Source organism: Cervus elaphus, chromosome 26, assembly GCF_910594005.1.
Source record: "Cervus elaphus chromosome 26, mCerEla1.1, whole genome shotgun sequence".
NCBI classification, from domain to species: domain Eukaryota; kingdom Metazoa; phylum Chordata; class Mammalia; order Artiodactyla; family Cervidae; genus Cervus; species Cervus elaphus.
This window is the reverse complement of record NC_057840.1, coordinates 20,256,619-20,271,449: the sequence shown is the minus strand read 5'-3', so window position 1 is coordinate 20,271,449 and position 14,831 is coordinate 20,256,619. Positions and strand designations below refer to the sequence as shown.

The window sequence follows — 14,831 nt, the reverse complement described above, 5'->3', positions numbered from 1 at the left end:
TCGGCAGGCGAGTTCTTTACCACTGAGCCACCAAGGAAGCCCCTGTCATGGTCTAGTGGTTTTCAAAGTGTGAATCCTGAACCCAAAGCATCAATATCATCTGGGACCTTGTTAGAAATACAAATTCTTGGGCCGGGCCCCAGACCTAGAAATCAGAAACTCTGGGTGTTGGGCATAGCATCTGTTTTTTCACAAGCCCTTCAGGTGATTTAACGCAGGTTCAGGTTTGTAGTAGTGGTGACATCAGTCATTCATTCCATTGCCCCCATTCTTCTATCTCAGTGGAAGAAGTCCTTAATGCCCAGCACCTGGGTATTGCCAACAGCCCTTAGTAACTCTGAGCTGCTAAAGCCTAACTCATTGTGCTCAGGCACATTGGAGTCATGCTGGGGTGTTTCCCAAAGGTACTGAACACCGGGCTCCTCTTTTAGAAGCTCTGCTTCAATTAGTTCTGCCTGTGACCTAGGCAATAATGTTTTAAAAGTCCTCCAGGTGATTGTAATATGTAGTCAAGCTTGAGAACCACTGAAATAGTTGGAAGACTAGGAAGGGAAAGAGGAATTGAAACTGAGCACACTGAAGAAGGTTGAAGTTTTAGATTGAGTCACATGAGTTGCCATAGTTATAGGTCAAACTCAGTCAAATATTGGCAATTATATGTAGTTTAACCTATTGAATGTTCTCAACCCCCAAACAAAAGCAGTCTTGGCACACCCAACCAAAGGGTCCAGAAATAAAGAAATTATTATAAACTCAATTTGTTCAACTGAAGCAAAATCCACTATGTTCACCACTAATAATAGAATTGCTGAGAATTCCCTGCTGGTCCAGTGGTTAGGACTCTGCATTTTCACTTCTGGGGCCTGGGTTTGATCCCTGGTCAGAGGAACTAAATTCTACAAGCTGTGTGGCGCAGCAAAAAAAAAAGGAATTGCTACTGTGATTTTTGATTACTTTTCTCAAGAGCTGAACTTTTCTGCAAAGGACTTAATAATAAATATTTTAGGATTTGCAGGCCACATGGTGTCTCTTACCTCTCCTGAATTCTGCCATTGTAGTAAGAAATCAGTCAGAGACAGTATGTAAACAAAAGGGCACAGCTGTGTTCCAAGAAAACTGTATTTACTAAAACAGGCAGATTTGACCAGGGGCCATAATTTGCCACCTCCAGTTCTATGTTATGAATTTTCTATAACAGTGTTAGATAAAAGTTGTCTAGGACTTTTGCATGATGAAACAGCTGCCTATTGACTTAAGTAAAGTTATACAAATTAGCTATAAGACACAAAGAGAACCTCCATATGTCAAGTAGTTTTCAAGTGCCACAATGGAGTGTTGTTGAGCTCCTTGGAATAGAAGGACTCCCATTTAAGCAGCAGTTGTGAGGTGTTGGGACAGAGATGGAGGAAGTCCCAAAGTGTGGGAAGCAATTTTCCCTTCCTATACAATTAATGTTTAGCAAATATTACTGTATTAGTTTGCTAGGGTCACTGTAACAAAGAGCCACGGATTGTGTTAAACATCAAAAATTAATTTTCTCACAATTCTGGAGGCTGGAAGTCTGAGAACCAGGTGTTGGCAAGGTTGGTTCCTTCTAAGACCTTGGCTTGTAGCTGGCCATCTTCTGCCTGGGTCTTCACATGATCTGTGTGTGTCCTCATCTCTTCTTCTTATAGAGACACAGATGCTATTGGATTAGTATCTACTGGGATGACCTCATTTAACCTTAGTTATCCCTTTAAAGTTTCTGTTTACAAATATTGACACATCCTGAGGCACTGAGAGTTAGGAGCTCAGCACATAAATGGGAGGGGAGGCATATGTTCAGCCCATAACATTTATCACATGCATTACCTTCACGACTAATACACATGTCAAGTAAGCTCTCCTCTAAAATCACTGTAGTCTCTAGACAGTGTCATACTGAGAGAAGTAAGTCAGAGAAGGAGAAACATCATATGACATCTCTTATATGTGGAATCTGAAAAGAAATTATAAAAATGAACTTACTTACAAAACAGAAAGAGATTCACAGGCTTAGAGAATGAACCGATGGTTGCCAGGGAAGGAGATAGTTAGGGAGCTTGGGATGGTCATATACACACGGCTGTATTTTAAATGGATGAACAACCTACTGTATAGTACATGGAACTCTGCTCAGGGTTATGTGCGGCCTGGATGGGAGAGGGGTTTGTGGGAGAATGGCTACATGTATGTATGGCTGAGTCCTGTCTCTGTTCATCTGAAACTATCACAGCATCATTAACTGGCTATACAACAATGCAAAATAAAAAGTTTAAAAAAAATCACTGTTGTTTCCCATCTGCCACATCCTAGTGACGTCCTACTCAGAGATAGTTACAGATGGAAGGAGCCTACAGCTGAGCTTATCCAAACTCATTTTGTAGCTAAGCAAACAGACCCAGAGATGTGCAGTGGGTGACCATAGTCATACCAAGGGGCCAGAGGTAAGATCGTGTCAGGATGCTGATTCATGTTCTTACATGGATTTTCCAAGTATTTCTTGAGCACCTACCACATGCTGGGCATTGGGTTAGATGCTACAGATAAAGGGAGTTCCCACCATGCAGTGGTTTAGACATGTATCCACCCGTGAGCCACAGTCAAGCATGTGCTGCTGAAGTGCCTGTGAAAAATGGACAAAGTTTGTGAGGATGTTCAACACCTGTTGTTTCATCTCTAATTTCAACTCTAAAGCTAGGGAGTTCTTTCTGAAACTTTTGCTTTCTTCCTTTATTTTATTATATCATCAACTATATGGCTATATGGATTTAATAGCAATGCTCAAAGAAAGAAAACAATCAGACATTGTGAAAGATGTATCCTGATGTAAAATGTTAAAACATGAAAAAAAGACATTTTAGATTTAGAGAAATAAGATTATGTTTATGAAGATTCAGAGAAGAGTCTGAAACAGGCCATTTTCTTAGTACTTTGGGGATATCCAAGATTATATTGCCCTGCCAGTAATTTGAAAACTATATATTTAAAATTATGTATAGTTTTGAACTGTGTCTTGCCTGAGAAGTTCCATAAATATTTGTTGAATAAGTGACTTAGATTGTTGGTGAATGTCTCATACCTGTTGTTTTTTATCCTCTCTGACTTGTATATTTATGCCCCTGTTTCGACACTCATTGCTGTCATTTGGTGGAGCTTCCTGGTGGGGAGTCATTAATTCAGGTCTTCAGTGCACTGTATTTAACCAGAACACATGTTTCTAGTGTCTTTTTATTCTGGAAGAGTTGAAACAGGGGAGGGAAATGGGTTTGGGGTGATCTGAGTAAAGCCAAGTGGCTACTACCTTACATAATAACTATTTTTACGGCGTGCTTCAGGCTGGTCATCCGTCACTGCTTGCACTGTCTCAGAAACTGAACAAGGACGGGAAGGCGAGAGAGGCTTCCTTTTGCTAGGTTAGATTCTTTAGGTGAAAAAAATCTTAGCTCTGTCCTTCACATCCGCTCCCAGAAACAGGTTAAAGGTGATTTATTAACTTTCAGATTCAATTCAGAGGATGTTTTCTAGCAGGAAAGCCTAACAATTCTATCCTAAGTGCTCCAGAGTCTTTGGGTGACTAAAGCTTTCTTTGAATTGTATTTGTCTTTGATCTGAGGACCTCTGTGTGTCTTGTAACTATATACAGGATTAAATACTTCCTCCATTTATACAGAAATCCCAAAGCACAGAGGTGTAAAGTGACTTGAACAAGAATTTTCAGTAAGTTGATTGGAGACTGGTTTAGAATAGTGTTGTTGTTTTGTTTTATTAATATGCTAAACTTCTTGAACTATAAAATTCCTTTTGATAGATTACATGCAATAGAATCATATTATTAAAGAGATTCAGATACACTGTGTATAAAATTATGCTTTCCTCCATGTTGTAAAAATCAAACAAAAGATGGATCTTGAAGGCCAAAGTTAGCCTTAATTAACAATATCTATCACATAGTAATTCTCTGGATTTAAGAAACTCTCATAGTTATGGGCTTAATATTTTTCTAATATTCTATAGACCAGTGGGAATCTTAATGAAGAATTATGGACTCCACTGGAATTGAAAGCTATGGGGAGGGTTAGAAGGAAAGCACAGGTTTGGGGGAGTAGAAGGCTTTTCCTAAGGTGGGGTTTTTAGTATGAACCCCTCAGACTACCTGCCTTAGAATCACCTGGAAGCTTGTTGAAATATTTCTAGGCCTACACCTGACTCATGAATCAGAATCCCTTTGGGTGAGGTCAAGAATCTTTATTTTAAATAAGTTCTCAGTGTGTTTCTGAAACCCCCAAAGTTTGAAAACCACTGGATTGTAAGAATAGGGAATTCCCTGGTGGTCCAGTAGTTAGGAGTCAGCACTCTCACTGCTGAAGACCTGGGTTCAATCCCTGGTTGGGGAACTAAGGATCCTGTAAAGTGTGTGGTGGGACATAAATAAATAAACTTTGTTTTTTAAAAAAGAATATGTTCTAGATTAAAGAGTGTAATAAAAGAACTGTAAAAGTGAACTGAAGACGCCCTCAAGAGAATATTGGCAGGATTCCTTAATGGGCAAAAATATCAGGTAAATCAAGGACTATGCCTTATTTTTAAAAGTCACTGGGGACTTTGTTGGTGGTCCAGTGGCTGGGACTCCACACTCCCAATGCGGGGGGGCCCGGTTTGATTCCTGGTCAGGGAACTAGATCCCACATGCCGCAGCTGGGGGTTCATATACCACAGCTGAAGATCCCTTGTGCTGCAACCACAAGACCTGGCATGCTGACATGAGGATCGAAGACCCCACGTACCACCGCTAAGACCCGTCACAGCCAAGTGGGTAAATAAGTAAAACAAGTATTTTTTTAAAAAGTCAATTGAAGTTTTGATGTTTGAAAACAGCAGGGAAACATTGGTTGGTTGAAAACATTCTGCTCTTAAAGGAGAAAAGTGTTTTATGCAAACAATTCTTTTGAACTACTTTTTGTATGATAAAATATGAAAACCCCTTTTATACACTTCAGATCAAAGGATATTTTTCAATAAGATTTTCTGGGATTAAAGCACATTCCTTTGAAATTAAGAAGCAGTAGGAAATGTACTATGTAAAATCCAATTAACTGGGTATAAAATTCAGACTCTGTTATCATTTGGCCCCAGCAAACCTGAGGTTTAAGTTTATACCATGTATGAAAAAGGGATCTGAACAGAATGATTTCTGTAAATCAGGTGTAAATTAATCACCTTATTTCCCTGACTAAAATCATTCGATGACCCCCCATATCTCTAAGGACAAAGTTCAAAGCCTTGAAGAATATTCATAGGACTTCCTTCTCCAGTCTTATGTCTTCCCCCCAGGGTTCCCCTTTCAGTTTCTGCTCATTCTGACCTCTCAGATCTTCTCAGATCACCATTCTTCTTCTTGCTGCCAGCAACATTCCCTTTTTCTCCCTTCTTCTCTAGCATGTAGTGAGCATTTAACACATACTGTATTATTACTAATAATATCGTTACTGACAATGAAGAAAAGTGCACATGTTAAGATATATTTTCAAGGTAAACTGGTCTTTCTGGGCCCATGGGTTTAAGAGGGGTGAGAAGGTATAGAGAGACATCTGGGATGATGCTTAAATTTTTACCTTGAGAAATGAAGAAATTAATTTAAAAGTTAAGGCTAATTGCTGCATATGAGGGAAAAAAAGAAGCCCTAAGTGATTACACATTTTGTTTTATTCATGCTAAATTTAAGACACTCATGGGTTGGGGGGCAGAGATGATAACATGGAATAGAAATCAGGAGTCTGGACTTCCAGAAGCAGGTAAGAGTTGAAGATAGAGATGTAGTTAAAGCAACAGCAATAATGGGATGTATTTGAAGATGTATTTAAAGGTATTTAAAGCAACAGCAGTACTGGGACTTCCTGGTAGGCCAGTGGTTAGGACTCCATGCTCCCCATGTAGAGGGCACGTGTTTGATCCCTGGTAAGGGAACTAAGATCCTGCATCCTGCATGCCACACAGAGAACCCAAAGGGGGAAAAAAGCAACAGCAATAAAGAAACCCCTTGGAGAGAGTGATGTAGAGAGAGGTGGAAGGGGCCACTTCAAGCCCAAGGGGAGGAGGAATAGCAGCCGAGGAAGCCAGTGGGGAAGGAAGAAAGCCAGAAGAGTGGTACCCTAGAGTGAGGGGAGGCAAGTGGTTCAAGAGAGTGGGGGTGTCGATTCTGTTGAAGACTGCCAGTAAGCAGAGTAAAATGAGACTTAAGTGACCTCTGGATTCGGCTACATGCAGGCCATTGGTGACAATGAACAGGAGTAGGGGAGTAGGGGCGACAAACATTCATGCTGCCTGGGCTACGGGAAAAGGCAACAAGAGGAAGTGGTGAGCAAAACCATATAAGATCCCTTAAGCAGTTTTGCTTGCTCCTTGGAAGAAAGGTCCGTCTAGTCAAGGCTATGGTTTTTCCAGTGGTCATGTATGGATGTGAGAGCTGGTCTGTAAAGAAAGCTGAGCACTGAAGAATTGATGCTTTTGAACTGTGGTGTTGGAGAAGACTCTCTGAGAGTCCTCGGACAGCAAGGAGATCCAACCAGGCCATCCCAAAGGAAATCAATCCTGAATATTCACTGGAAGGACTGATGCTGAAGCTGAAACTCCAATACTTTGGCCACCTGATGTGAAGATATAACTCATTGGAAAAGACCCTGATGGTGGGAAAGATTGAAGGCGGGAGGAGAAGGGGATGACAGAGGATGAGATGGTTGGATGACATCACCGACTCAATGGACATGGGTTTGAGTAAGCTCCAGGAGCTGGTGATGGACAGGGAGGCCTGGCGTGCTGCAGTTCATGGGGTCGCAAAGAGTAGGACACGACTGAGCAACTGAACTAAACTGAAACAGTTTTGCTGAGAAGAGGAGCAGATAAATGGGGCTGTGTGATGATGATGCAGGATAAAAGGAGTGTTAATTTTTACTGCTAGTAGATATACACCATGTTAATGCAGTAAGAATGATTCAGGAGTGAGAAGACACTAGCATATAGGTGAAAGACAATATCTGCAGGATGAGACCTGGAGGATACAAGGGTTACAGAGACCAGAGAGAAGGACCAGGTCATGTTTGCAGCCAGGAGTGTTCATCCATGTTAACAAGAAGGAAGGAAATGAGCAGGTCTGTGGATGGCTTTGGTGTGGGAAGAATACTTCTATTTCGTCACTGATGTATGAGTCAAGGTATCAGCTGGGAATTGGATGGAGATGTGATGGATGGAGACATCTGCAAGAAAGTGGTATGAAATGGTATGAAATGGTTGTCCAGAGGAAGGGAAGAATACATACTAGAGAATATCCTCAGGCAGTACCACTGCCTAAGTGCCCATCTGCAATTTGTCATCATGAATTTAAAGTAAGACAAGTCATATATTTGGGTGTTTTTCTCCCCCAAACACCCAAGCTTCAGAGGTAATCTTCAGATGCTACCCTCACCCGACTGGCCCTCCTTAGCTTGGCTTTGTCAGTCCTGCTAGATTCTTCTGTGGAAATCCATGTGGCTCCTCCAAGTCTCGATCAGGTGCTCTCTAATGGTCTCTGTTATTTACCTCTATTACGAACATATTTATGCATCTGTACCTCCCATCTGAACATAAGCTCACAGAAGGCAGATATTTTTTAACCTATGTTGTTCTAACCTCAACTTCAAACACAGCACTTAGCACATGATAGGTGGCGAACGTATACCAGTTGAATAAGAGAAATACAGTCCATAAGACAGATATCAGTCTCTGCAGTTTCCACATTAGCACCAAGAACATTTTTGTTGAATGTTAATTAGAAAGAATTCTCACCTATTTATTGCTAAAATAGTGACAAGTTTCCTAAGATTTACAATCCAGCTTCTTCTTGCTTCAGTTTCCAAAGTTAGTATTATAATTGTATACAAGTTTATTTCCCAGAAGAAGTTTTGCCTTTTAGCTGATTTCTTTCCTTTGCCTTCTAAAATGGTGAATAAGGAAGACTTTATTTTATAATAGCAAGATGAAAGGTGAAAAATAAGTACTAAACTTATATTTTAAGTGTAGTGTAACAGATCTGCCCACCACATTTTATCTGCTAGTTTTCTTGTTCAAATCAGAAACCTACATGTTTAAGGGAAATATACCTTATATTTCCCACATAATTTGTACAAGAAGGATAAACATATATTTAAATATGTTTAGGAATATTTTGAAAAGGGTATAATATATATTTAAAGTTTCCCTTTAAATATACCTTATATTTCCCTTGTGGCTCGGGTGGTAAATAAACCACCTGTAATGCGGGAGACCTGGGTTCGATCCCTGGGTTGGGAAGATCCCCTGGAGAAGGGAAAGGCTACCCACTCCAGTATTCTGGTCTAGAGAATTCCATGAACTGTATAGTCCATGGGGTCGCAAAGAGTCGGACAGGACTGAGCGACTTTCACTTTCACTTAATGCAAAGGACAGATTCAACACACAATCAACGATGTGGGCCTCACTGGTACCTCATCAATAAGAATGGCAATATTTTACAAAGATGCAAGAATACATTTACTATCTCATATAATCTTCACAATACTCCTCAACCTTGAGTGTATTTTTATTTTCAATATATGTAAAGTAAAGTTTAAAGAGCTAAAGTAAAACTCTTACCAAGTCACAGAGCTGTTAAAGGGCAGAGTCTGAACTTAAACCAAGATTGGTTGGCTCCAAAACTGATTTTTGTTCAAAAATGTAATGTGGAGAATCCCATATTGGAAGCCCCTTATGATGTTAAAGGTTGCTTGCAGTTCTAATTTTGCATAACTTCTAAAGAGAAAAAGAAGTTTCTCTTGTACATCTTACTTACCTTGAATTAGCAGCCCCACTAGTGGCTGGGAGATAGTTTAGAATATTCTCAATGTTTTTCCTACTCTCCAGATGTGGATCCAAGCTTTACACGTAGTGGCTCAAAGGGACAACCACTTTTTGGACAGTAAGTAATGCTGCTTCCATTTATTTTACTACTGGAATCTCTGCTATAGAGAACAAAAGGATTTCAAAAATGTCCAGGATAGATAAAGGTTTTAGAGATACTTACAAAATGGGTTTTATTTGTTCATAAAACCTGAATTTATACTTCTTTTCATTAGTTTAGATTTTTAGTCTCTAGTTATTGGGTTAAGTACTTATTGCAAAAGTAAATATTTATTTTAATTCTATATAATGCTGAGTTCAATCTTGCCACTAATTTATTTCAACAGATATCCACTGACCCCTAAGTTGAACGTTACAACTGCCAATGCACATTATGAACCAACTGAACATTTGACACATCACACAGCATGCATCACTTAATTATGGAAAGCTTATGTAATAACAAACTTTTATATAGTGCATTATTTAACAAGAGTGCATGTAGGAATGAACTCATTTTACAGATGGAGAAAAAAGGCTCAGAGAGGTTAGTGACTTGTCTAAGTTCAAGCTCCTAGTAAGTGGCAGAGTTAGCACCTGGAAATGTTCTGAGGGTGCATGTCTATAATAAGCTTCCTAACACTGGGATGATGTGTTATCATTTATTAGAAAGAGAACCAAAGAATACTAAGTAGTCTTAAAGACTAGTAATTAGGGGCAACAAATCCTTGGCTCTAGGAATACCAACTGCATCACTTCCTATGAGAACTCAAAATCTGAGTTGAAAAGGAGTGACTAAAGGAAATTGCAGGGAACATATATGAAAGGGATGTGGTACCACAGTGAGAAGACTGAGCTGAGAGGCGGAAGCCAGTGGAAATTCATCCATAAAACAGGAAGTTGCCCAGAATGGATGACTCAGTTGGGTGGCCTTGTCCTTATCCCAACAGGAAAATGTCCTCTGGTTCTGCCCTTGGTGACTGACCAGCTGTTACATCCAGGTGCTCCCATGCCTTCTGGCTTCTGGCTGGTTCTACCAATGCGGACCCTTGGCAGAGATGGGAGGGATGTGCTATGCTGTGCTTAGTCACTCAGTCGTGTCTGCCCCCACGGACTGTAGCCCACCAGGCTCCTTTGTCCATGGGATTCTCCAGGCAAGAATACTGGAGTGGGTTGCCATGCCCTCCTCCAGGGGATCTTCCCCACCCAGAGATTAAATCCAGGTCTCCCGCATTGCAGGCAGATTCTTTACCAATCTGAGCCACCAGGAAAGCTCAAGAATAGTGGAGTGGGTAGCTTATCCCTTCTCCAGGGGAGCTTCCTGACCCAGGAACTGAACCAGGGTCTCCTGTACTGCAGGCAGATTCTTTATCTGCTGAGCTACCAGGGAAGTCTGATGGGAGGGATATGGGGATATAACATTAAGGCTTACCCTTGGCTCTCCTCCTGTGAGGATTCCAAAGGTCACTGCTCCTCTTAAAGGCTCCTGCTTACAGAAATTCCCTGGTGGTCCAGTGGTTAGGACTTTTTTTTTTCACTGCCAAGGGCCTGGGTTTGACCTCTGGTTGGGGAACTAAGATACCACATGCCGTGTGATATGGCCAAATAAATAAGTAATACATTTTTTAAGAAGGGCTCCTGTTTTCCATGACTGCGCCCTCCACATGACATCACCCTTCAGGCCTGCATTCGTGTGCGGGCCCCGCCCATGGTGTCCTCCTACGCACTGCCCACATCCGTGGTATTGGTACCCTTGTAAATCAACTCTCTTTGCCTTACCCCAATTTAAATGCTTCTGGAGCCTTGACTGATGCTAGAAGATTCTGAACTAGATTCTGGAAGATTCCTCCCAGCTGTCATTCTGCACATGATCATTTGTGAACTAACTTGGCTTGCCTGTTCTTCTTTCTCCAAAGTTACAATTCTTGAATTCTTCAAGTTCAGATGGTGTGTTCACTTCATTTTCCTAAAAGTGTAACTACTGTCCACAATCAGAAGTAAGACAGAAGTCAAAAGTAAGTAAAATAAGGGCACAGCTTTATTTCACTACAAGGCAGTAAGTACACTGTCATATCAAAAGTTCAGTACCGGCCATCTTGCACCAAAGGTTCTTAAGGCAGCAACTGGCTATCGACCCCAGCTGCAAACACACAGGTTGTGTGTGGCAGTTCTGAGAGCATACACTTAAGGACTCTGGAGAATGCTGATTAAACACATAAGCCCTGAATTAAAGAACAGTCAGGCTGAACTCAAAACAAAACACAGGACATCAACAACACAGATCTCCCAATAAAGAAGTGCAATGCACCCTCTTATAAACCAACAAGAACAAAAAAAAAAGAAAACAAGAAACAACCACAAATGCAAAATCTCCCAAATAAGTTTTCCAATGTATTACAAAAGGAAAAAAGTATATATATATATGTATATATATATATATATAAAATAAAAACGTTTGACAATACTAGTGCATAGTCAATTACCTAACACCAAGTTTCTTTTCTCTCCCTCCCAAGCACTACTGCCCTTCTGATAACTAGCAGCATGTCTACAGGCTAAATCCATAGCAGCAAAACACATTTTTTTTTTCATTTGGCATGTACAAAATTAAATTACTGAATAAAAATATAATTTTTTATAAAACTATTTCATACAGTAATAATTTTTAAAGCAAGCTAACAACAACAAAAAAACCCTCATAAAATGGTTTGGTACAATAAACGTACCTCCAATGTTATTGACCATAAATGAGCATTTACAATATTGATTACTTATTCCACGGAGTGAAGCCAACATTTATAGTAATGCATTGTGTTTAGTGATTGAGAAAAGTGATATTGGAGTACCTTTTTTTTGTGTTAAATTTCAAAAACCTCATCACAGAAAAAATACTGGTCTGTTGGATCCTCTTAAAATACAGATAAATCATTTTATGTTTTTTTAAAAAAAATCTCCATTAAGATACTAACCACTGACTACAATCCATGACCTAATAATTTAGGTAAAACTGTTACACTTATTAATTTTTTAAAAAATCCGTTTAGGTGGGTGAAATCTCACACGATTTCACCCATCTAAATGCACTTGGTGCTTCTCTCAACTGTTGTACCACAACAAAAATAGGCTCTTCTCCCATTCATGAAAAGTTTCATGTAGAGGAATGCTATATTCCAAGTCAACTTGAAGTGTTCTGAAAACCATAATGCTTGTCTGCAAACGTCTCACATGACCAGAGTCCGGGTTGAGAAGGCATTCACGTATTTCCGAGGCTGACCGGAAGCTGTCATCTGATCGTCTGTCTTCCCACAGGATGCGGATTCCCAAGCACCGCTACAAGGCTAACAGGGGTGGGCAGAGAGAGGGTAAGGGCAAGGTCAGAGCGCCAAGCACATGCTTTAGCCCACGGATGGGCTCCCAACCCCACCTGGCCCAGCAGAAAAAAATGCCGACCTCCAGATAGCAAGTGGGAGACACGGGGGAGCCTTTGTCAGATAAAATCTTCACTCTGACAACCAGGAATTCAGCATTCTTAAGTGATATTAATTATCAGAAATTGTTTGTCGTGAAGAGAGAAAACCCACTCCAAGCAGTATGATAAGATCCAGCTGTATCTTCATGTTTGAGTGCTTTTTGTCTATTAGCAGATTTTACAGACTTAGAGACAGGAATGAGTCCAGTCCCCCACATACCTAAGGTGAGCTGTGGGCATTGACTCTTTGAGCAAACTGGTGAATGCTTGAGCTGCCCACGGAAGCAGCTCCCATAGGTGCCAGAATTGATCAACCCTTACTAAACACAGTACATATTTTTAATCAAGTTAATTACATTTAAATGTATCAACTAAAATGGATATTGATCAATGAAATACCAATTAATTAAGTAATTTCTATTTATTAGAATAGCTTACTTTTTAAAGATGCATTGAAAGATACAGGATGGAACTAATATCTCACAGGCAGCATCCGGATCCAGATTCTTCACACACATGATCTCATTTACACAGCACAGCCACCCTGGGTGGGGGTTCATTCTCTCTTTAATTGAGCAGGAAATGGAGACTCAGAAAATGCAGATAACTTGCCCAAAGCCAATCAGTGGGGAAGCTGTGGAATGGTTTTGAACCTGTGTCTGCTTTCTGCCTAGCCCTGCTCCTACCTGCTCTCCATGTGTGCGTGTTCAGTCATGTGCGACTCTTTTTGACCCCACGGACTATAGCCCACAGGGGTCCTCTATCCATGGGACTTTTCCAGCAAGAATACTGTAGTGGATTGCCATTTCCTCCTCCAGAGGATCTTTCCGACCTAGGGATCTAACCCCGGTCTCCTGTGTCTCCTGCATCCTAGGCAGATTCTTTACCGCTGAGCCACCAGGGAAGCCGTCTGCCCTCCATGTCGCTTCAAACCAAACTATTTAAGATTTATGCAAGGCCTCTGCTCTTTAGAGCATTAAGTCTGCCCTACTTAGCTCCCAAGAGTACTGAAGATGCTTACAAAATGAATATAAATGAACAGGATTTAAAACATAGATAAGGGTGGGTCACCAAGAAATGTGGAAAAAATAAACAATACAAAGAGCTGAGATTTGGATTCAAAATACTTGCCGTGAACTATAATGCACCAACAAGATGTAAATCTCAAAACTAACTCTGAGCTCTCTAGCAGTCAATGCAAAGAGAAACACAGAAACACAAGCAGTTGTAAGATTTGCTGTCCATAAGCTCAAAAGTAAGTCAGTGGTTTAGAAAAAGCACAGCTATTCCTAGTATTTATATCCAAGTGGGATGTTTCTCATGGACAGAAGAACAAGAAAAGAAAAGGCCTCTGCTCTTTAGAGCCTCAAGTGTCCCTCAGAACAGTGGTCCCTGACCTTTTTGGCACCAGGGATCGGTTTCATGGAAGACAATTTTTCCATGGACCAAGGGCGGGAGGATGGTTTCGGGATAACTCAAGCACATTACATTTACTGTGCACTTTACTTCTATTATTATTACAACAGCTCCACCTCAGATCATCAAGCATGAGATCCCGGAGGTAGAGACCCCTGCTTTAGAGACGAAACGAGCCCCTGACGCCGGTGAAGGGATGGCAGGCAGATGAAAGGTCTGTGGCGTCACAGCCAGAAGAAGAGGAGGTAGGACGCCCAGGAACAGCCAGGGCCATGCTCTGGGCAGAGGGCATGAATAGGCAGGATTGAGATCAACAGGTGGTAAAGAGGGTAACCCAGGTGGCAAAATAACATGAAAGAGTCAGGAAGCTGCAATTTGTACATTGCTTGTGGGAGGGACAGGGAGACAGAGAGGAAGGAATAAGAGGATTAAACATGAGTACCACTCATGTTTCTAAGTATTTTGCATGTATCATCTCATTTAGTTCTCACAAACACCTGTGGATTAGGCATGGCTCATTACCTTTGTTTTACAGAGCAGGCAATTTTACAGGAAGAGAGAAGTGGGCAACATCCTTAAAGTCATCCAGCTAAGAAGTGATGAAGTAGGAGTGTGAATCCAGGCTCTAATGAGTATGTATAAGTTGCTGCTTCGGAAATGTGTGGTCCGGTCAGCAGGGCCTCAGAATGCAGGAAGAAACACTGAGATGAGGTGTTAAGGTCATCAGACTATTTAACAGAGAGGTAGGATAATTCTGAACGAATATGGTGTTTGTGTGGTGATGGGACTTCTTTGCCTAGGGTCTGGAACAAGGTTTCAGTGGCATATGATTTACAGTGCCATGTTTCTAACTTGTAAACTTTCACAGGACACAAACTAGATTTCCCAGTTTCTGCCCAATCTGTTGTGCCAGCTCACTGCCAACGTAAAAGCACCATCCAAGTTTACACATGTTTACTCTCAAGGCTCAGAGGCTGAATACATGACTTGAAATACTACATAAGCAAGATTGATTATAATATTTTCCTGGAACTGT

At 40.9% G+C, this 14,831-nt stretch overlaps 1 protein-coding gene across 4 annotated transcripts in view; it reads right to left on the bottom strand.

The window, feature by feature from the left end:
- Positions 1–10,926: 10,926 nt before the first annotated feature.
- MYB (MYB proto-oncogene, transcription factor) overlaps positions 10,927–14,831 on the bottom strand; it is a 35,468-nt gene continuing 31,563 nt past the window's right edge. For all 4 annotated transcript variants that reach the window (XM_043888488.1, XM_043888485.1, XM_043888487.1 and 1 more), the window contains one exon: positions 10,927–12,248. In XM_043888488.1, coding sequence (XP_043744423.1) covers positions 12,132–12,248 — 117 coding nt within the window. In that variant the 3' untranslated portion in view covers positions 10,927–12,131. The remainder of the gene's footprint in view (positions 12,249–14,831) is intronic.